This window comes from Bufo bufo, chromosome 10 (genome assembly GCF_905171765.1).
Source record: "Bufo bufo chromosome 10, aBufBuf1.1, whole genome shotgun sequence".
Taxonomy (NCBI): Eukaryota; Metazoa; Chordata; class Amphibia; order Anura; family Bufonidae; genus Bufo; species Bufo bufo.
The window spans coordinates 117,515,636-117,538,357 of record NC_053398.1 but is presented as its reverse complement, the minus strand read 5'-3'; the positions used below and the strand labels follow the sequence as shown (position 1 = coordinate 117,538,357).

The 22,722-nt window shown below is 44.4% G+C and overlaps 1 protein-coding gene across 4 annotated transcripts in view; it reads right to left on the bottom strand.

Annotated features, from left to right (window-relative positions):
• Nucleotides 1-14,663: 14,663 nt before the first annotated feature.
• Nucleotides 14,664-22,722, bottom strand: part of LOC120981239 (c-Maf inducing protein) — a 167,338-nt gene continuing 159,279 nt past the window's right edge. For all 4 annotated transcript variants that reach the window (XM_040410846.1, XM_040410847.1, XM_040410848.1 and 1 more), the window contains 3 exons: nucleotides 21,858-21,963; nucleotides 19,740-19,810; nucleotides 14,664-17,191 (listed from right to left, as the gene is read on the bottom strand). In XM_040410846.1, coding sequence (XP_040266780.1) covers nucleotides 17,138-17,191; nucleotides 19,740-19,810; nucleotides 21,858-21,963 — 231 coding nt within the window. In that variant the 3' untranslated portion in view covers nucleotides 14,664-17,137. The remainder of the gene's footprint in view (nucleotides 17,192-19,739; nucleotides 19,811-21,857; nucleotides 21,964-22,722) is intronic.

Sequence of the window (22,722 nt, the reverse complement as noted above, 5' to 3'; positions counted from 1 at the left end):
ACAGTCACAATAAGATGACGGTTGGGAACGGCAATTAGTGTTTCACGAGGTGGATGATGATGATGAGACACAGTTGCCAATAAGTCAACGGCAATTAGTGTCTCAAGAGGTTGATGATGAGGATGAGACACAGTTGTCAATCACTGAGGTTGTTGTTAGGTCAACAAGTCAGGAGGATGAGCAGAGTGAGGAAGTGGAAGCGGAGGTGGTGGACGATGAAGTCACTGACCCAACCTGGAAAGGTGGCAAACCAAGCGAGGACAGCAGTACAGAGGATCTGCATCACAGAACAGGCTGGAAGAGGCAGTGGGGTGGCAAAAGGGAGAAGGCGGGCCACACCAAACAGGCCCACAACTGTTCCCCGGAGCACACCCTTGCGGAAATTTCCCTTGCCAGTCTGCCGCTTTTTTGAGGAAAGTGCGAACGACAAAAGAATTGTAATTTGCAACTATTGCCATACAAAAATGAGCAGGGTGTGAACACTAGCAACCTCACCACCACCAGCATAATCCGCCAAAGCACCATAATAGGTGGGCCGAATGCCTGGGTCCACAATCTGTGTCTGCGGGTCACACCACTGCTTCCTCTTCCCCTGTGTTACGTGCTGGCCAATCCCCTGTCGAAGGCGCATGCTCGGATGCCTCCCGCCCTGCACCTGGACTTTCGCAAGCACCATTAGCGACCACATCCACTTCCGTGTCCCAGCACAGCGTACAAATATCCTTACCCCAGGCATTTGAACGCAAGCGCAAATACACAGCCACCGACACACAGGCCATAGCACTAAATGTGCAACTTTCCAAATTACTGGCCCTGGAAATGTTGCAATTTAGGCTAGTGGACACTGAGGCCTTCCGCAGCCTGATGTCGGCGGCCGTCCCTCGTTACGCAGTCCCCAGCCGCCACTATTTTTCACGGTGTGCTGTCCCCGCCTTACACCAGCATGTGTCCTGTAACATCACCCGTGCCCTGACCAATGCAGTTACTGGGAAGGTCCACTTAACCACTGACACATGGACAAGTGCTTTCGGCCAGGGACGCTACATTTCCCTGACGGCACACTGGGTGAACGTTGTGGAGGCCGGGAGCGAGTTGTACCCTGGGATGGCACAGGTGCTACCGACGCCAAGGATTGCGGGCCCTAATTCCATCAGGGTTTCCGCCAGCACCTACGTTAGTGGCTCCAACCCCCACTTCTCCTCCACCTCAGAATTATCTTCTTGCAGCACCATTCAGCCATTAGTCGATAACTGGAAGCAGTGTAGCACTGCAGTGGGGAAGCGGTAACAGGCCGTGCTTAGGCTGATCTGCTTAGGTGACAAACAGCACACCGCCGCAGAGCTGTGCAGGGGATAAGAGACCAGAGTGAGCTGTGGCTCTCGCCACTCAGCCTAGAACCAGGCATGGTTGTGTCTGATATTGGCCGTAACTTGGTGGCGGCTTTGGAGCTCGGCAAGCTCAGACATATCCCATGCCTAGCCCACGTGTTCAAACTTGTGGTTCAGGGGTTTCTCAAAACCTACCCCAATTTGCCTGAGCTACTGGTGAAGGTGCGCCGCGTGTGTGCCCATTTCCGCAAGTCATCAACAGCTTCCGCCGCTTTGTCAACGCTGCAGCAGCGCTTACAATTGCCAGCTCACCGACTGTTGTGCGACGTGAGCACGTGCTGGAACTCGACGTTCCACATGTTGGCCAGGCTTTGTGAGCAGCAGAGGGCAGTAGTAGTGGAATGCTAGCTGCAACATGGTCGTCGCCTTTCCAGTCAGCTTCCGCTCTTCACAAGCGAGGAGTGGGAAGGATGTCTGACATCTGTGAGGTTTTAAGAAACTTTGAGGAATCAACACAGATGGTGAGCGGTGATAACGTTATTTTCAGCGTCACCATACCACTTCTGTGTCTACACAAACGCTCGCTGCTCACAATTAAGGCTGACGCTTTGCATGTGGAAGAGGTGGAAATGGGGGAAGACATTACACAGGGTGATAGCCAGACCACCCTCAGTTTGTCTTCTCAGCGCAAATTGGATGATGAGGAGGAGGAGGAGGAGCAGGAGATAGTTGCCTTTGCTACAGAGGGTAGTACCCATGGAAGTTTAATTCCATCTGTTCAGCGTGGATGGGCAGAAGAGGAGAAAGAGGATGAGGAGATTGAGAGTGATCCTCCTGATGGCAACAGCAAAGTCTTTCCTGTTGGGACTCTCGCACACATGGCTGACTTTATGTTAGGCTGCCTTTCCCGTTACCCACGCGTTTTACGCATTTTGGCCAACACCAATTACTGGTTGTTCACCCTTCTCGGCCCCCACTACAAAGAGAACTTCTCATCTCTCATTCCTGTGGTGGAGAGGACGAGCAAAATGGTGCAATACCAGAAGGTCCTTGTGGAAAAATTGCTCCAAAAAGTTCCTGGCGGCAGAGTACATAGTTCCTTGGACAACCGAGGAGGGGAGACGAGGGGAACACACAGCAGTTCCAACAGAGGCAGGGCAACACTCTCCAATGCCTGGGACAGTTTCATGACACCCTGCCAGCACCCTCACTCTGACGTGCGGCCTAGTGTCACAAGGAGAGAAACATTTTGGAAGATGGTGAAGGAATACGTAGCAGACCGTGTCAGCGTCCTCAATGATCCCTCTGTGCCTTACAACTACTGGGTGTCCAAGCTGGACACGTGGCACGAACTGGTGCTCTACGCCTTGGAGGTGCTGCCCTGCCACCAGTGTTTCAGAGCGGGTATTTAGTGCTGATGGGGGTATAATAACTGATAAGCGCATCCGCCTGTCAACTGAAAATGCTGACAGGTTGACTCTTATCAAAATGAACAAGGCCTGGATTGCCCCTGACTTCTCTACTCCACCAGAGGAATTGTATTGAATACAATGTATTCCCATGCACCCCTTTCACCACAAAAAAGGGTATACGGTTAAATCAACATGTTTATTAGTCTGCTCTCGCTCCTAATGTTGCAGAAGATCAGCTCACCTGCAGGTCCTCGCATATAATGTTTTAGAGGGTCAGCTCACCAGCAGGCCCTCAACCATAATGTTTTACAGGGTCAGCTCACCAGCAGGCCCTCACCTACAATCTTTTAGAGGGTCGGCTCAGTTGCAGGCCATCGCATATAATGTGTTTGAGAGTCAGCTCACCAGCAGGCCCTCGCCCATAATGTTTTACAGGGTCTGCTCACCAACAGGTCCTCGCCCATAATTTTTTCAATGGTTAGCTAAGCAGCAGCCACTAGCCCATAATTTTTTCAATGATCAGTTCAGCAGCGATAGGAGATGGGCGGCATCCAGGATCATACAGCCAATAGTCAAATGGTCTGATGATCATGTGGGACGCACAGGGTATGCGTCACCATTGATAGTAAACAAAATAGTAAAGCCTATAACCGGCTAATGGCATTTAGTGCAGGAGTCAACAGGGAGACAGGTGATCAATGCAGCGAATTGCTGCCGGGGGGGAAAGGGGAGGGGGGGGGGGGACCCCCGGCAGAGTGACATGAGGTCAAAGCCTATAAATGTCCCGATTACACGGATAACCCTGCAATCGGGACCGGTTGCTGGTATTAAAAAAGGCGCTCTCGGACGGAACAGTATTTTGTCTTTACCAGCCGGGTACCATTCATTTGGTCCCTATGTGTATGTATGTCTTATTTATGTAGTGAGTTCTATTAATCTGATATTTTTGACCCCATTAAAAGTTACATTTTAAATAACGATACTCCCCCCTCCTGCTACAGGGGCCCATTGTCTGTTTCTCGCCTTGGAGTGTTTACATAGCCTGAATTGCATCAGTGCTCTGAACAATTTATTGTCAACTCAGCAGCAGGCCCTCGTCCGTAATGTTTTAGAGGCTCACCAGCAGGCCCTTGCTCCTAATGTTTTTAAGGGTGTATGATTTTTCAAGGGTGTATGATGCCCTCCTTTATGTGTAATAAAGGGTATACTGGAGTGCCGGTTCCTTGTAATTTTTGGAATCCCTTTAACCACTACCTGAACAATTGTACTACAATGTGAACGAGGCCCTCCATTATGTGATATATAGGTTGTATCGGAGTGCCTCTTCCTTGCAATTTTTGTCAGCACTTGCACTTTATATACAAGTAAATATACAGGAAAGAATGTTTCCTAACAATTTTTCCTCTCAAATCGATTTTTAAATTCGGTTTGGTGCGTATTATTGTCAGTCTGCAAAAGTGGCGTACTACTTGGACATCATCATTCCCAGCAGCAACCTGGGAGTCCAAGATGCATCCAGACATCCTCACCATGCTGTTCCCGAACCATTTTGGTGGTGTTTCCATCAATTTCTGACCTTTTCTTATGAAGCAGACACCCTCCCCTCTTCAGAGCAGGGGGTGCCTGGTTTAATGCTCGGGTTCTCCCATTGTGCTTGGGTCGAACACTTTGGTGCTCGATCAACACTAATCTGGGCCACAACGTCATCCAACAGAGATTGTGATCAGGATGTTCCATAGGTTGTCACCAAAAAAGACCTCTGCTCTCCCAAAGAACTCATGGTTTCAGTTACGTAACATGAATAATTCCTCCATATGTTTGCACCACTTCCTCCCACCGCTATAAAATTCACTTTTTTTTTTTTTACTTGCCCTTATTTGATCTAACTTCCAGCTGTTCACAGATCTGTAATAGCATCTATTCAGTACTTTTTATGTAGTGTTATTGCAGCCAAGATTGAAAAACTCTCCATATTAACTGTGTTAATACTCTCACACAGTTTGATCAGACGTTCATGGAATTTCTTAGGTAGAAAGACTGCCCGGTGGAGTCAAAAGAATAGAATCCAACGACGTCTCTTCCCATATTGTCCTCTGATGGACTGTTGATGGTGTCTGGGAACAGAACACATGTATATTAGACTGCCTAATTAAAAAATAGGAATCTAAAGTTGATCAGTATTGACTGCTATCTTTCCCCAAATTCTCAGCCAAATCAATTGTGTAGGTGTTATACTGGCTGCAACTGTCTTTCTCTATAGGGTTAATAGTTGCCGAAATATATACATTTTTATATATTACCTATTTGGAGCACAAAGGGGCTGACCATAGCGTTAGGAGCACCACTAGTGCAATGCTCCCGTGTTCTCTGTACTCCCCCCCCCCCCCCCCCTCCTCTTTTGAGTGACAGGGCTGGACATCTAGTCTATCCCCTAGTTCTCGCATCAGCGCTGGGACTCAGTGACTTTGCATTTGTGCAGTGAAACAAATGCTGCTTCCTAAGTTTGGGAAGTAGCAGAAGATCCATTGCACAAGTGTGGAGTTGGCTCACTGACTCAGTACCTGCTCAGGGGATCCTATGAGTGCTGCCTTCCGAACTCATTAGATCCACTGCACAAGCGCTGAGTCACTGAACCTTTGCAAGACCACGAGAACGCAGGGCTAGATTTGATGTCTAACCCAGTCATTTAAATGTCACTCATTGCGCTTTCAGTGCTCCTAGCGCAATGGCCAGCCCCTTGGTGCTCCAAATAGGTAATTTACATAAATATAGAAAATAATATACCTCAACAGCTATTAACCCTATAGAGAAAAGAAATATATAATTTCACTCAGCATGATCAACTTTACCAGGCAATATGCCTGGTTTAATAGGTTTGATCATGCTGCCAAATGCTCTTTAAGCCCAAAAGTTGCACTGTAACAACTTGGTTATCCCCAGTATCAAGGGAAGCAAGATAACTTTGTGATCAACTTATTGTCAAAAGACCCTTCAAAAAAGATAGTCTAAAGCAGTGATACTTAACCTGCGGCCCTCCAGCATTTGCGAAATTACAACTCCCAGCATGCCCTGATAGCTGTAGGCTGTCCAGGCATGCTGGGAGTTGTAGTTTTGCAACAGCTGTTTGATTTGCAGGTTGAGCATCCGTGGTCTAAAGGATTGTCTAAAGAACATCTGCTGAAAATGTGAATGCTGGAATGGCCAGGTTGGAAAAATTCACCCTATAGGTCTATGGCATGATTAGGCAAATTTGGCCAATCATTTAGCAATTTTTTTGCAAAAAAGGAGTCTGTTTTTAACAGACTCCCTAATCAGTCAGTTTAGCCTCTCCTGTTGCTGATGGTATCATTTGTATTAATGGATGACTGGGTGCATTGCTGACAACCACTATCTGATGTGTATGACCGCCTTAACTGTATATCCACCATTGGTCTAACGTGTTAGAATGTACAGGAGTACTCTAAATAAGGTTCAGAGCACCAGGAATCAATAAAAAATAAAATATCTATGTTTTTTTTTTTTTAAACATTTTTATTAATTTTTTCACAAAGTTACAAAGTTATCTGTAGTACATAACTTGCATAAGTTTACATATACACATGTGATCAAGACAATTGTGTAATACAGATCATTTCAGTATTCTAAGCATCTATCCCTCCCCTCCCCTCCCCCCTCCCTAAATGAATAATCCCACAGTGCAAATTAACAACCCAATTGGGTTAATAGAATATCATCCTTCTAAGGGCTCTTTCACACTTGCGTTCTTGTCTTCCGGCATAGAGTTCCGTCGTCGGGGCTCTATGCCGGAAGAATCCTGATCAGGATTATCCTAATGCATTCTGAATGGAGAGAAATCCGTTCAGGATGCATCAGGATGTCTTCAGTTCCGGAACGGAACGTTTTTTGGCCGGAGAAAATACCGCAGCATGCTGCGCTTTTTGCTCCGGCCAAAAATCCGGAACACTTGCCGCAAGGCCGGATCCGGAATTAATGCCCATTGAAAGGCATTGATCCGGATCCGGCCTTAAGCTAAACGTCGTTTCGGCGCATTGCCGGAGCCGACATTTAGCTTTTTCAGAGTGGTTACCATGGCTGCCGGGACGCTAAAGTCCTGGCAGCCATGGTAAAGTGTAGCGGGGAGCGGGGGAGCAGCATACTTACCGTCCGTGCGGCTCCCCGGGCGCTCCAGAGTGACGTCAGGGCGCCCCAAGCGCATGGATCATGTGATCACATGGATCACGTCATCCATGCGCATGGGGCGCTCTGACGTCATTCTGGAGCGCCCGGGGAGCCGCACGGACGGTAAGTATGCTGCTCCCCCGCTCCCCACTACTACTATGGCAACCAGGACTTTAATAGCGTCCTGGGTGCCATAGTAACACTGAACGCATTTGGAAGACGGTTCCGTCTTCAAATGCTTTCAGTACACTTGCGTTTTTCCGGATCCGGCGTGTAATTCCGGCAAGTGGAGTACACGCCGGATCCGGACAACGCAAGTGTGAAAGAGGCCTAAACTAAGCTCATGTTACATGCCATCACTATCACTTCAGTTAATTTACTTTGTGAATATAACCCTTGTGCTATCCTAGCCCCATGTCTTTGTTTATATCAAATCCCTAGTGTCATTCTCGGAAAAGAATGCCAGTATAAACGCAAGCCATTTTGCTTGATATCTTTTTGTGGCTTTCTGGCCTTCCCTGTAAAATATCTATGTTTTAAGTAGATTAAAAGTAATTACAATATGTATATATGGTATATAATACTTATGAGCTGCAAGGGCCTTCCTAGTGCTTCATTTTATTGGTTTCTGCTTTGTTTTGGTAGTTGCTATGTAACCTTGCATCTGAATCTTGGTTTGGTTATTGCCTAGCTTTACCTGGTTGATTAGGGTGGAGTTGCTGATGGTTGAGCCTGTTTATATCCAGGCCTCATTTCGTACTGGTTGTTGGGTATGATGTTTGCCATGTGCATTTCCACCCAGATTGTTATTCTCACCTTATGTTTTAGCGTGTCTTCCAGAGTCTTTTCTGTATCTTCTGGGATCTGGAGTTCCACAGAGTTTTAGCGTGTTGCTATTCTGTAGTATTGTCCTGGCTGAAAGCATGAGTTCAGTATTGCTCTATGTTCACTGTCATTCATCTGTTATCTACTTGTATGCCAAATGTCTGCCTTCTGACTCATTGCTGGATCACCTCCTCCTTCTGGTACCCTCAGCATTGGGGTCCTGTCATCCACCAGTGAGTTTGTCTTGTTTTCTACCAGCATTGATACATGCTTCATTTATGTGGATTTAACAACTGACTGGTTATTGTACAGTTTAGCCATACTGTAAGTCCTGGGAGCCTCTGAATACCATAAGCCACAGTAAAGACAGGAGAAAGGCAAATGCTCTAGGTGAAGTCCAGTTTTGTGGTCTTTTGCACAACCACCGAAGTAAACTTTTTAATACATTTATTTAAAACAGAACAATTCTTAGAATCACAGTTCTATACAGTTGCAATAAAAAGTATGTGAACCCTTTGGAATGATATGGATTTCTGCACAAATTGGTCATAAAATGTGATCTGAACTTCATCTAAGTCACAACAATAGACAATCACAGTCTGCTTAAACTAATAACACACAAAGAATTAAAGGTTACCATGTTTTTATTGAACACACCATGTAAAAATTCACAGTGCAGGTGGAAAAAGTATGTGAACCCTTGGATTTAATAACTAGTTGAACCTCCTTTGGCAGCAATAACTTCAACCAAACGTTTCCTGTAGTTGCAGATCAGACGTGCACAACGGTCAGGAGTAATTGTTGACCATTCCTCTTTACAGAACAGTTTAAGTTCAGCAATATTCTTGGGATGTCTAGTGTGAATCGCTTTCTTGAGGTCATGCCACGGGTTGAGGTCAGGACTCTGACTGGGTCACTCCAGAAGGCGTATTTTCTTCTGTTTAAGCCATTCTGTTGTTGATTTACTTCTATGCTTTGGGTCGTTGTCCTGTTGCAATACCAATCTTCTGTTGAGCTTCAGCTGGTGGACAGATGGCTTTAAGTTCTCCTGCAAAATGTCTTGATAAACTTGGGAATTCAATTTTCCTTCGATGATAGCAATCTGTCCAGGCCCTGACGCAGCAAAGCAGCCCAAAACCATGATGCCCCCACCACCATACTTCACAGATGGGATGAGGTTCTGATGTTGGTGTGCTGTGCCTCTTTTTCTCCACACATAGTGTTGTGTGTTTCTTCCAAACAACTCAACTTTGGTTTCATCTGTCCACAGAATATTTTGCCAGTACTGCTGTGGAACATCCAGGTGCTCTTGTGCAAACTGTAAACATGCAGCAATGGTTTTTTTGGACAGCAGTGGCTTCCTCTGTGGTATCCTCCCATGAAATCCATTCTTGTTTAATGTTTTACGTATCGTAGATTCACTAACAGGGATGTTAGCATATGCCAGAGACTTTTGTAAGTCTTTAGCTGACACTCTAGGATTCTTCTTCACCTCATTGAGCGGTCTGCGCTGTGCTCTTGCAGTCATCTTTACAGTACGGCCACTCCTAGGGAGAGTAGCAGCAGTGCTGAACTTTCTCAATTTATAGACAATTTGTCTTACCGCGGACTGATGAAAAGCAAGGCTTTTAGATATACTTTTATAACCCTTGCCAGCTTTATGCAAGTCAACAATTCTTAATCGTAGGTCTTCTGAGAGCTCTTTTGTGCGAGGCATCATTCACATCAAGCAATGCTTCTTGTGAAAAGCAAACCCAGAACTGGTGTGTGTTTTTTATAGGGCAGGGCAGCTGTAACCAACACCTTCAATCTCATCTCATTGATTGGACTCCAGTTGGATGACACCTCACTCCAATTAGCTCTTGAAGATGTCATTAGTCTAGGGGTTCACATACTTTTTCCACCTGCACTGTGAATGTTTACATGGTGTGTTCAATAAAAACATGGTAACATTTAATTCTTTGTGTTATTAGTTTAAGCAGACTGTGATTGTCTATTGTTGTGACTTAGACGAAGATCAGATCACATTTTATGACCAATTTGTGCAGAAATCCATATCATTCCAAAGGGTTCACATACTTTTTCTTGCAAAAAGAATATCATCTAGAATTCATAGAACATACAGGTAGTTGATTTGCTTGTTCTGTATTTCCAATTACATCGGCTTCATCCTAAGGAATTTTCAGCAGTTATTACTAGTAATTGTTCAGATCCTCAAATATATCTCATTCTTAAAGGGCATCTGTCATCAGATTTGTACCTATGACACTGGCTGACCTGTTACATGTGCGCTTGGCAGCTGAAGGCATCTGTGTTGGTCCCATGTTCATATGTGACCGCATTGCTAAAAAAAATTAAGTTTTAATATATGCAAATGAGCCTCTAGGAGCAACGGGGGCGTTACCATTACACCTAGAGGCTCTGTTTCCTCTCCACTTTGATTGACAGGACCAGTCAGCAGCATCATCATCATCATCATCATCATGCCTGATCTTGTCAAAGTGCAGAGGGGGTGGCCGTTGTAGAGAGAGCGGAGCCTCTAGGTGTAATGGTAACGCCCCTATTGCTCCTAGAGGCTCATTTGCATATATTAAAACATCATTTTTCTCAGCAATGTGGGCACATAGGAACAAGTGCACATGTAACAGGTTAGTGAGGTTCATAGGTACAAATCTGCAGAAAACCCCACCTCATGGAAGGTTTTTTTTTTTTTTTTTTGCCTTCCTCTGGATCAACTTGCAGGATGTTAGGCTGGACCGGATGTATGTATGTCGGTCTGTCTTTTTTCAGTCTTACAAACTATTGGGGTCATTTATCAAACTGGTGTAAAGTAGAACTGACTTAGGTGGATTCTGATTGGTTGGTTGGGGCACCTTTTATTTTTGACTCTTCCTTTGGAAAATAAAAGGTGGACTCTGATTGGTTGCTATGGGCAACTAGGCCAGTTCTACTTTACACTAGTTTGATAAATTACCCCATATGTTGGATGCCCTTTTACCATTATATCCCTGATATATGCCTTTATCGTATCACACAAAATCCTAGGAGATGTCAAATGAACACACTTCCAACTCACTCTGGGATCATCTCTACTTAAAAAGAAGGGAGAAAATTTAATTTCCTGTTATTTTAGCCTCAGTTCCATTTTAACCGAAAGGCGCATGATCTGAGAACGCCCCCAAAATGAATAAATGGGAGCTGAGCTGCAGTATGCTGGCATGGCCTCTACACGGACTGAGCCTTCTGCTTCCAGCGTCCACTGTTTTGTTTCTCACCCATCTAATATTGATGTCAAGAGCGGAAAACCCATAAAAATTTACAAAACTGTGGATTTGCAGGTGATAGTGGCCGGGCAACCCTTTTACTGGCAAAGTGTTATGACTGTGGCCATGCTAAAAGGGTTTCAGCGATTTCACATTGATGGCCCGTTCTTACAGCAGTGAAGTAGAACCCCGTCTTTGCAAAGTTCAACGTTATAGCTAGAGAGGAGCGAATTTCATATTTTGAAATTCATTCACACTTCATTTGTTGGTAAAAGGTGAATTGCGTTATGGATTCCGTTACCACGGACCATAACGCAATTCTATGACGGAATGCCTTTAGAGACATTCAGTTATTCATTCCGTCATAATAGAAGTCTATGGGCTGCAAAACGGATCCGTCCCCTGCCTAACGGAAACGGGACGGATCCGTTTTGCAGCCCATAGACTTCTATTATGACAGAATGCCTCTAAAGGCATTCCGTCATAGAATTGCGTTATGGCCCGTGGTAACGGAATCCATAACGCAATTCACCTTTTACCGACAAACGCATTGTAAACAAAATTTCATAAACGGAAATTCTCTCATCTCTAGTTATAGCCTATGCACATGTGTTATGTATTCCATCCATTGGCTAATAAGACGCATCGCTATGCAGCATTTGACCAGGGACATTTAGTTAGCGACTCCACGAGGTCACGTAACTGACACCATATTTGATGGGGGGGGGGGGGGGGGGTGTTCAGACCAGGGGTGCGCCATGTGTAGTGACTTGACACTACACAGAATTTGCAAGTCATCTCACTTCTTGTCTGAGTTTTTGATAGTGGTATTTGATAGTCTATCCTGAGCAAAGGTCATCAATATCTGATTGGTGGGAGTCCTAGTCTCAGCGATCAGCTGTTGGATGTCACTGCCTAGCGCTAAAGCCTCTTCAGTCCGCTCAGTTCTATTCAACTGAATAGGGCTGAGCTGCAATACCAAGCACAGCCACTATCCAATGGACGGCACTGCGCTTGATAAGTTGTAAGGAGTGCCACAGTCTCTTCAAACAGCTGATCAGCAGGGGTACAATCTAATATGGTTGACCTATCCTGAGCATTGGTCATCAATATTAAAACCACAGAAAACCCCTTTAAATTATTCCTGATGACACGATGTTCAGGATGTCCTACTCAGCACAACATATCCATCGGCCTAATATTCATTTGTGAATGGGAAGGGGCTCTTCTACACCGATATAAGAAAGGTGTGGATTCTTATGTATTTTAAAAAAATATATAATTCCTCATTTTATAAATTTATAATGCAGCATGACATTCCTGGGTTCAAATGCAACATGCATATAATAGGTATATGCACCCTCTGTTCAGGTGTCCTCCCACATAGTGATAGGTTAAAGGTGTTGTCCATGGTGGAAAAAAAATATAGTAAAAGAGCTAATAAAAATAAAAGCTATCCTCATCGCTCACTCCTATTTCGACACTTACTGCGTTCCCAGGAGTCTCTTATTCCTGGTCCTTTCTCAATACACAGAAAATACCTGCTCCGCCAGTCACTGGCCACAGTGATGGCCTGCCTCAACCATTGATTGACTAAGCAGGTATTTCCTGTGTGTGTCTAGAAATTAGAAACCAGCGAGACCGGTAAGCAGTGGTGGATTGGTGATATGAGTACAGCGAATTTTCACCTACTCTGAACCATTCCTAATCATTTTTCCAACCTGGACAACCACTTTAAGTGGCTTCCTATGAAAGCAGCCCTAGTGTGAGACATAAGGAAATTGGATTGTGAGCTTCATGGACAGGGACTGATAAAGAAATGTAAAAAGAATTGACAATACCTGGAATTCTTCTCTGTCTTGTACATCAATAAATACTGCAATGGTGCCACAAGTTAGGCTACTTTCACACTTGCGTTAGGAGCGGATCCGTCTGGTGTCTGTACAGACGGATCCGCTCCTATAATGCAAATGCTTGCATCCGTTCAGAACGGATCCGTCTGCATAACTTTTTTTCAGATCTTATCTTTCACTTTGTGAAAACTCAGATCCAACAGTATATTCTAACACAGAGGCGTTCCCATGGTGATGGGGACGCTTCAAGTTAGAATATACTAAAAGAATTGTGTACATGACTGCCCCCTGCTGCCTGGCAGGTGCTGCCAGGCAGCAGACCCCCCCCCCCCCTCCCTCCCCTGTATTTAACTCATTGGTGGCCAGTGCGGCCAGCCCCCCCTCCCTCCCCTGTATTTAACTCATTGGTGGCCAGTGCGGCCAGCCCCCCCTCCCTCCCCTGTATTTAACTCATTGGTGGCCAGTGCGGCCGGCCCCCCTCCCTCCCCTGTATTTAACTCATTGGTGGCCAGTGCGGCCGGCCCCCCTCCCTCCCCTGTATTTAACTCATTGGTGGCCAGTGCGGCTGCGGCCGGCCCCCCCTCCCTGTTTTTAACTCATTGGTGGCCAGTGCGGCCGCCCCCCCTCCCCCCATTTTTAACTCGGTAACCATGGCAACCAGGACGCTACTGCATTCCTGGCTGCCATGGTTACTTAGCAATTTTAGAAGCATTATACTTACCTGCGATGCGCTCCTCCTACTGCTAAGTGAAAGGTCTGTGCTATAAGCAATGCGCCGCACAGACCTTTCACTTACCAGTAGGAGGAGCGCCCGGCAGGTCACAGACATCGCAGGTAAGTATAATGCTTCTAAAATTGCTAAGTAACCATAGCAGCCAGGAATGCAGTAGCGTCCTGGTTGCCATGGTTACCGATCGGAGTCCCAGCGATTAAACTGGGACTCCTATCAGAACTCTCCGCTGCCACCAATGATGGGGGGGGGTCGGTCATTTTAATTAGGGGGGGGGCGGCCGCACTGGCCACCAATGAGTTAAAAACAAGGGGGGAGGGAGGGGGGGCCGGCCGCACTGGCCACCAATGAGTTAAAAACAGGGGAGGGGGGGAGGGTCTGCTCCCTGCTGCCTGGCAGCACCTGCCAGGCAGCAGGGGGCAGTCATGTACACAGTTTTTTTAGTATATTCTAACTTGAAGCGTCCCCATCACCATGGGAACGCCTCTGTGTTAGAGTATACTGTCGGATCTGAGTTTCACGATCTAACTCAAATCCGATGGTATATTCTAACAGAGGCGTTCCCATGGTGATGGGGACGCTTCAAGTTAAAATATACCATCAGATTGGAGAAAACTCCGATCCGATGGTATATTAATAGGGACTCCTGACTTTACATTGAAAATCAATAAGGGACGTATCCGTTTGCAATTGCACCATATTGTGTCAACGTCAAACGGATCCGTCCCCATTGACTTGCATTGTAAGTCTGGACGGATCCGTTTGGCTCCGCACGGCCAGGCGGACACGAAAACGCTGCAAGTTGCGTTCGGGTGTCCGCCTGCTGAGCGGAACGGAGGCCAAACGGTGCCAAACTGATGCATTCTGAGCGGATCCGCATCCACTCAGAATGCATTGGGACTGTACGGATCCGTTCGGGGCCGCTTGTGAGAGCCTTCAAACGGAACCCCGAACGCAGGTGTGAAAGTAGCCTAAGCTACTGCTATAATAGACTTAGTCCAAACTCAACCACCCAACATTACCAGAGCAAGCTAAATAAAAATGGACATAGCACACAAATGATACGCCCGGTGTGAAAACAAAGGCAACAGTTTCATTTTATTTTAAAAGAAAGCACACTTTGGCGATATTCTTTAGCCAGGGAGAAGGCAGCACTCATATCTATCACTGATATATTCCATTTCTTTTAACCTTGAAAGAGACTTGCAATTTTACATGCATGATTAAGATCCTCACATTTGTATAGGACTAAACATCAGTAGCCAATAATAGCTTGTTTCTCTCTCCAAAACTTTCATAAAATTCTCGTCAAGAACAAAATGATGCAAAATGAATAGATAATTAAGAACAATTCTGTAAAGCCTGATAGAAGGTTGAAATATACATGCCGCTGCTCTTTGCGTAGTAGCCTCAGCCAATGATAGATCCGGGAATTCTTAAAAGTCTCGGAGAATATAAAACGCCTTCTAGATATTCTTTTACAACAAGGCTACAAGCTGAGATAATTACAATGGGTTACATAACCTCTACTGGACATTATAAGGATATTACAAGTCAACCAGAAGTTCTGTTAACAGAATAAACCTTTGAGGCTCCTTTAAGAAAGGTCACTTGACACAATGACATGACTTGCAGTGACCTTATCTATAGCAAGAGGCTTGCAAATAAAAAAAAAATTAAAACTTAAAAAAACAACAGTGATGATGTCAGCTGTGATGACATCATCAGTTTTCCAATATAACAACATAATTTACAAGAATTATCACAGTATAAACATTACCCATGGATTGATGGATATAAAATCAGACAGTGGATAGATATTTTGTATGCAGGATGTGCCCTGTTACCACAGCATTTATGTGTACAGATAATTATGGAAACTTGCTGCTCGTTGAAATGGAAAGAATAAAAAAAAAAAAATTGTTTTATTTTTTTTAAAATGGGGATATATACATGGTGGGTAGGGATGAGCGAACTTCTGTTGTCAAGTTCGGGGTACAAAGTTCGGATTATCTAAGCATTCTGTTATGGATTCCGCTACCAAAGCGGAAACCTTAACGGAATTCTTAGAAAACCCGAACCCTGTACGCCGAACTTGAGAACACAAGTTTCGCTCATCTCTAATGGTGAGTCAACAGTAGGGAACCACTCACATATCTGCGAGATGTTTTCTATAGAAATAAGAATGAATAGGGGCACTGCTTAACAACAGATGGCAATGCCAGTGCATGATGCCACTACGGTGAGGATCTCATGCCGGAGAAGAGCCGCCAAGACATATGGCTACCAACTATGTCGCTTTGGAATGAAGTGGTGGGGGGATACCAGAAAAAAAATAGGGCTCCTTGCCAGGATTCTACATCATTACCAATAGGTGTCACTATAATGCTATTTTGAAAGACACCATCTTGAATGCAACTCAAAAGAACAATGCTTAGCGCAGGGCCCGAGGGGGCGGAGCATGACACAGATCAATGGACTGCCCCTTCTAGTCCTTCACTAGATACAAAACTAGGTCTAAATTTCCTGTAGATATCTGAGTAATTCCTGACTTTTAACTCGCAGTGCGTAAGACGGACGTATATCCTCATCATCACTTAAAAAAGGTAAAAATAACCAGATACAAGTACATTAAACAGATGACGTGGCAGGGCACTGACGCATTAACATGGGCCACAATGGTAAATGATGATAGCCAATGACCAAGAAGTGCAATGATTTTTTTTTTTTCCTGTATCCCCCCCGCTATCGACACAGCATGTAGCTGAGGGGATATATACATATATTTATATCAAATACACAGTACATTAACCATGGTATTTATTCAAGAAAGCTTCCTCCTCTGAAATCAAAGCAAAAAAACAATACACATACGTTAATAACACAGTCAACAAGACAGCGACAAACTACTTTGTACAGTTCTATCTGCAAAAAAAAAAAAAAATTACATTTCATAAATAAAAAGCAGGTCCCAGACCCGCTGAGTGTGAACCATTTTCTTTTTTTTTTTTTTAAATAGGTGAATGACGTAAATCCTATTTACAACAATATGAATTTTGCAGGTCAAGAAAAAAAAAAAAAAAAAGGTGCAAAGATAAAGACAATCATTGTTGCCGCGCTTCGGAACTTGCTAGTTCTTGTCACGCCGCGAAAGGTCAAAGCAGGAGTCCATCTGATCAAACCAAATAAAAAAATAAAATAAAAATAAGTACATAAAACATATGCGTTCTTAATGTTTCCCCTACACAGCATGAACACGTATGCGAATAAAAAATAATAATAATAATAAAAAAAAAAAAATCCACAAAGGTTTCCTCTTCTCGCAGGTACAAAGTCTTGGTATCCGTTAAATTAGATTAATCTTGAAATTCGTTTTCTTAAGCTGTGAGTATCTGTACGAGTCCATCCTCCCTACATTAAAAATGACCTCTAAACTTAAAAAGACACATTTGTAGTCCAAGACGTTTCTTGCTCTACAGTTTTTTATTTTTTAATTTTCCGACTTGCAGCCAAAGTGAGAATGTCCTTCTTCAAGGCTAGAGGGGAATCACCAGGCTTCTGTATAGCGCACGTCAACCTCTTTGAGGTTTGGCAACTTTGCCTGTCGAGCAAAGAAAAAAGTAAAGTAAATGAACTGCCATCATCATAATCACCTTTTAAAAAGCAGTATAATATAAGGTATAACCTCTCTTTCCTTGAAGGGGTTGTCAGTCACACAAAAATATTCTACAACCAGCACCTGGATCTGAATACTTTTGTAATTGCTTGTAATTAAAAATGTATTATAGCTACTGAGTTATTCAATAAAATGTATCTGTATAGCGCCACCTGCAGTTTGTTCTTTTCCTTATTTCACTGTCCACCTAGATGAGGCAGTTGCACATGCTCAGTTACATCCTTCAACTGCCACCAGCAGATAGGACACAACCCCGGGTCTGCCAGTTTTCAATAAATCTAGTAGAGCAATTGGAACATGGAATTGTCTGAGATTAGCAAAAATAAAATCTGTCAGCAGATTTGTACCTATGACCAGGACCCACTTCATGTGCGCTTGGCAGCTGAAGGAATGTTTTAATATATGCAAATGAGCCTCTAGGAGCAACGGGGGCGTTGCTGTTACACTAGAGGCTCTGCTCTTTCTGCAACCTCTCCACTTTGACAGGGCAAGGCCGTGTAAACATCATCATACCTAACCCTGACTTCTACGGTCAAAGTGCAGTGGGCGCAGCAGTTGCAGAGAGAGCTGAGCCTCTAGGTGTAACGGCAACTCCCCTGTTGCTCCTAGAGGCTCATTTGCATATATTAAAGCTTTTTCTCAGCAATGTGGGCACATATGACCATGGGACCAACACAGACGTCTTCGGCTGCCAAGTGCACATGTAACAGGTCAGCCAGTGTCATAGGGACAAAACTGCTGACAGATGCCCTTTAAGGCACAGTAAGGGGATGGTGTAAACTGGAGGTGACCAGTAATGCCATCGCAGTGGAGCTTCCCAGAAACAGGAGATTTGTACAGATCCATTTCACAAAGTGAAAAGGGACTAGTAAAAATAATACACCCACAGTGGTAAAACTCACCGCTACGCTACAGGCTTGGGTATACTGGGGTGCGGCTGTCCATATGCTATTTTTATGATACACAATGGGCCTAACGCCACTTAACTCCCAGGAAATGCTTAATATGGAGCAGGATCCCAAGCAAAAATAGCATGTGGGTCACCTCTCTGGGCGTGCTCGGATAATTACAGCCTACAGAAGACTAACGTCACTCCAGGCTTTTGCTCATTAATGTAAGTCTTGACAATTAAAGGCCTCCATGTTTTCATTAGCAAGCTGAAAAATCTCCTGGTATGTAAGGCTGGTCAGACTGGTTCTAAATCATGGACCACTTTAAAGGATTTCAATTTAAAGGGGTTTTCAGGGAATTAAATATTGATGACCTTTACTTAGGATCTATGATTGCTGGGGGAAGGTCTGACTCTCAGAACCCCCGTCGATCAGCTCTGGGACGGACAAGCGCTGTGACCTCTTCGTAATATACCAAGTGCAGCGTCGTATGTTGTGGTCGGTACTGCAGATCAGTCCCATACACTTGACTGGGACAGAGTTGCATATAGGCCATGTGAACAACAGACCGCACAAGGCAAGGAAGAGGCCGGCAGCGCTCACCCGATAAGTCGGCAATATTTTAATCCTGGAAATGCTCTTTAAATTGCATATTTGTGTTTAAGAAATTAAATGTAAGGTAATATTTACAGATAAATGACATAACTTGTACTGATCGGAGTTACAGCCTGTATTTTATATTCCAGGTTGCATTCACAGTTCTGCTGACTACTACTGGAAACAGTCAACAAGCTTGCAGACACACGTATCACTAACAGCTTAGCTGACATCCTATATGCTTTTCGGATATCAGATTACGGCACAGTACCAGATAGAACGACTATCCTCTGTAGGTTTTGGGCCAGCAGGGAATGTTGGGGGATTTCAGTTCAGAACCCTGCAAAATTGTGAATGCAGCTCTAGACTGTAATACAGACTGCAACTCTGGAGCAGTACAAGATAAGTATTGTAATGGATATAAAAAAAGTTACTCAACTTTTTATCACATTATATATATATATATATATATATATATATATATATATATATATATATATATATATATATATATATATATATATATATATATATATAAGTATGAAGTTCAAAGGTGCTTAAAGGGATTGTGCATGTTTGAAGGGTGGCTGCTCCTCTCCCCAACCACGGCCGCTGCGCTGCGCTCCCAGGATGCGAACTTCTGTTCTGACACTGCTGCAGCTAAATCGCTGCTCCCCTTGCATCATGACAAATGGTCAGGTGACACAAGGGAGTAGGTCACTGCTGCAGCCAGCGATTGGCTGCAGCCACGCCAATTCAGGCGGTTTCATCCAGGGACCCTAGCAGAGGCCGAAGAGCACAGGAGCCAGCGTTGGAAAACAGGCAAGTATGCTTCCCTTTGCAGGTCTGCCCTGGAGGGAGGGAGGTTAAAAGAAACCTAAAAAGCATATTATTATCAGCAAGGGCATCCTCATTCACTAAAAGGTGGCGTGCTGCACTGTGCTGGACGATAAGTGACGGGACGAGCAGATGTCTTGTGTGCTTACCTTCAGATCCTCGTAGGTGTCTGCTGACAGTTTGGTGCTGTTCATATTCAAGCTGCAGAGGCTCTTCATAGCTGGGAGAAAACACAGAGAGGAGAGAGGTGGATTCATTTTCTGCTGAAGGTGAGGGGAGCAGGTTTAGATTACTGCGGTTGTCCAGGGGAATAATTTTAATTTGGAGTGTGTTAAAATAATAAACCATCATTATTCACCTTCCTGATGGGGGCTCGATATGCCAGAAATGGCTTGGACTGGACGAACAGCAGCGGAAGGGGATTTGGAAAGTGGGCAATGATGGTTTATTATTTTAACACACTCTGAGCCCACTTTTACTTAGAATTATTCCCCAGGAAAACCCTTTTAAAGAGCATCTGTCAGCAGTTTTGAATTTGCAAAACTGCTGACAGCGCTAGGTAGGAACCCAGGGTGAAGTTGGCAAACATGCCTTTATCGCAGAATTTACTATCACCAGTTTTATTCTGATGGGAGGTGGTCCCTCAAGATGAAGTTCTCTAGTGATGGGCTGTAGCATCCATCCAGGAGACCACTGCATCATCACTCAGAGCAGAAGGGAAGGGCTGTAAGCAATAGCGGGAGTGGTGCTGGGAGAAGAATACTTTTTCAGCAGTAACAACCATAAAACTTGCAATAAAGGTAGGTATATTTGCCTAGTCCCCACTTAGTGCTGTCTGCAGTTCTGCTGGATCAAAACTGCTGACATACTTCTTTTAAGATTAGTAGACCACCTATCCCACTTCTGGGACTGGGACCTGACCCCCTATTGCATGTCCAAGTCCCAGAGGGGTGGTCCCTTCCCCTGAAGGTATGCTTGTGGCCCTGTCCACTGAAGTCTATGGGTGTTATAGAACTAGCCAAGCCAATGACTCCATGTACCACCTCTTCTTGGCTCGGTAGAATCACTAGGTGGCCATCAGGGAGGGCGAGTGGTGGGGCCCCCAGGACACATGTCCTCTTTATAATATATATATATATATATATATATATATATATATATAAAGAAGTACATATATACGTGTGTATGTATGTTCCGCGGTCACTCAAAAACGCAACCATTGATTTCAACAAAACTTGGTATACACATCCCTTGCTACCTGGAAAGAAATCTTGTGGGGGTCTCGGCTCTCTAGGACGTACCGTTGCCAAGATATTCCCAAAAATTTACCTGCATTAGCCAATACAAGACTGCAAGTGTCTTTCACTCGAATCCCAACTGCCATACACACAGTCACATGTCCCTTATCAGCCAATAGAAGCTTGCAGGCCCTTAGTCTCCACATACACACAGTTTTACTCCAGGTTTCCATAACAACCCAGCCATTTCTCTTCACTGCTGTAGGTCAGCTTTAGTCTAGGGCTACACGACGACAATAAGTCGCAAGACACATAGGGCACAACTACACTGCGACATTGGTGTCGCACAACAATTTTTATAATGATAGTCTATGGTGTTGCACTGAGACATGCGACTGTCATGTCGCAGTGCGACACCATGGCCTATCATTATAAAAAAAATTGTGCGACACATGTCATCATGTAGCCCTAGCCTTAAAGGGGCAGGGCACTGTGGAGGTCCCTGTTAAGGGGGCAGGGCCCACTATTAAAAGGACAACTGCTGTGGAGCTCACTGTTAATGGGGCAGGCCGCTGTGGAGGTCACTGTTAAGGGGGCACTATTAAAGAGGCAGCTGCTGTGAAGGTCACTGTTAAGGGGGCAGGGGCCACTATTAAAAGGGAAGCTGCTGTGGAGCTCACTGTTAAAGGGGCAGGCACTGTGGAGGTCACTGTTAAGGGGGCGGACCCCTAAGGAGGTCACTGTCAAGGGAATGGGATGCTGTGAAACTCACTTAAAGGGGCGGGCTGCTGTCAAGGTCAAAGTTAAGGGGATGGGCTGCTGTGGAGATCCCATTTTAAGGAGGGCAGGGCACGGTGGGGGGGGGGGCAGTGTTAAGGGGTGCTGTAGAGGTCACTGTTATGGGGGATACTGTCTATCTTTTAAAGACACACAAACATTAAATTAAATAGATGAAATATACCCGGGTCCTTCTGCTAGTCTAAATATAAAAACCTTTAGATGAAAGTAATCAATAGATCGGGTCCTTACAGCTCAGTGCCAGCAGCCCAGCGTCCGTAACAGGGGTTTCACACAGGTTGAGAACTTGCAGCGCAGTGAGATGCTCGGACAAAACCCGCAGCCCAGCATCTCCGAACTGTAGGGGAACAAAGAGGAGCATTTAGAAGGTCAGGCAGATTTTTTATAGAAACTAGATCCATTCCAAAAACTTCTGCAAACTCAGTTTTTATGATGGATCCACGTTTTTAATTTTACCTGGAAGCAAAGGAAATGTAGAAAAAATTTGGAATTTGTATTATGTGACCCGTGATTTGGTTTGGGAGGCGTTAAAAAAAAAAAAAAAAGTACATGCATTTGTTAAATGGATAAAAAAAAAAAAAGATACTATTGTATGTAATCTGTTTAATGGATTCTTCTAGTAATTTCCATTGATTTTTAATTTTTTTTTCCGCCAGATTGAGACAGAAAGCACAGCATCTGTTTTTTTTGCTGGATGGAATAATGCTGACATCTGCGTTTTCCCCCATCCAGTAAAAAAAAAAAAAAATTTCACTTTTTGCACAGTTTTTCTATAGAAGCCTATGTATCCATTAATCACATTCATTTTTCTAATGTTCATGTTCAAAAAAAATAAAAATAAAATAATAATATTTGATGTGAAAGACACTTAAGGGTACATGAAGGCGGCAGTGTAGTTTTTGTGGATTTTTATGCACAGTTTGCTGAGTTTCCGCACCAAATCCACACCAATTCTGCATTTGTTACTTGCGGATTTTATTGTTGATTTGTCCCAGATGTCACCCTTTGAAAACAGCCGTTTGCAGATGAGATGCTGGCTTACTTAATTTCAGAGTCATGTCTCAAGGCCTATTTAAAGGGTCGAACACAGACTTAT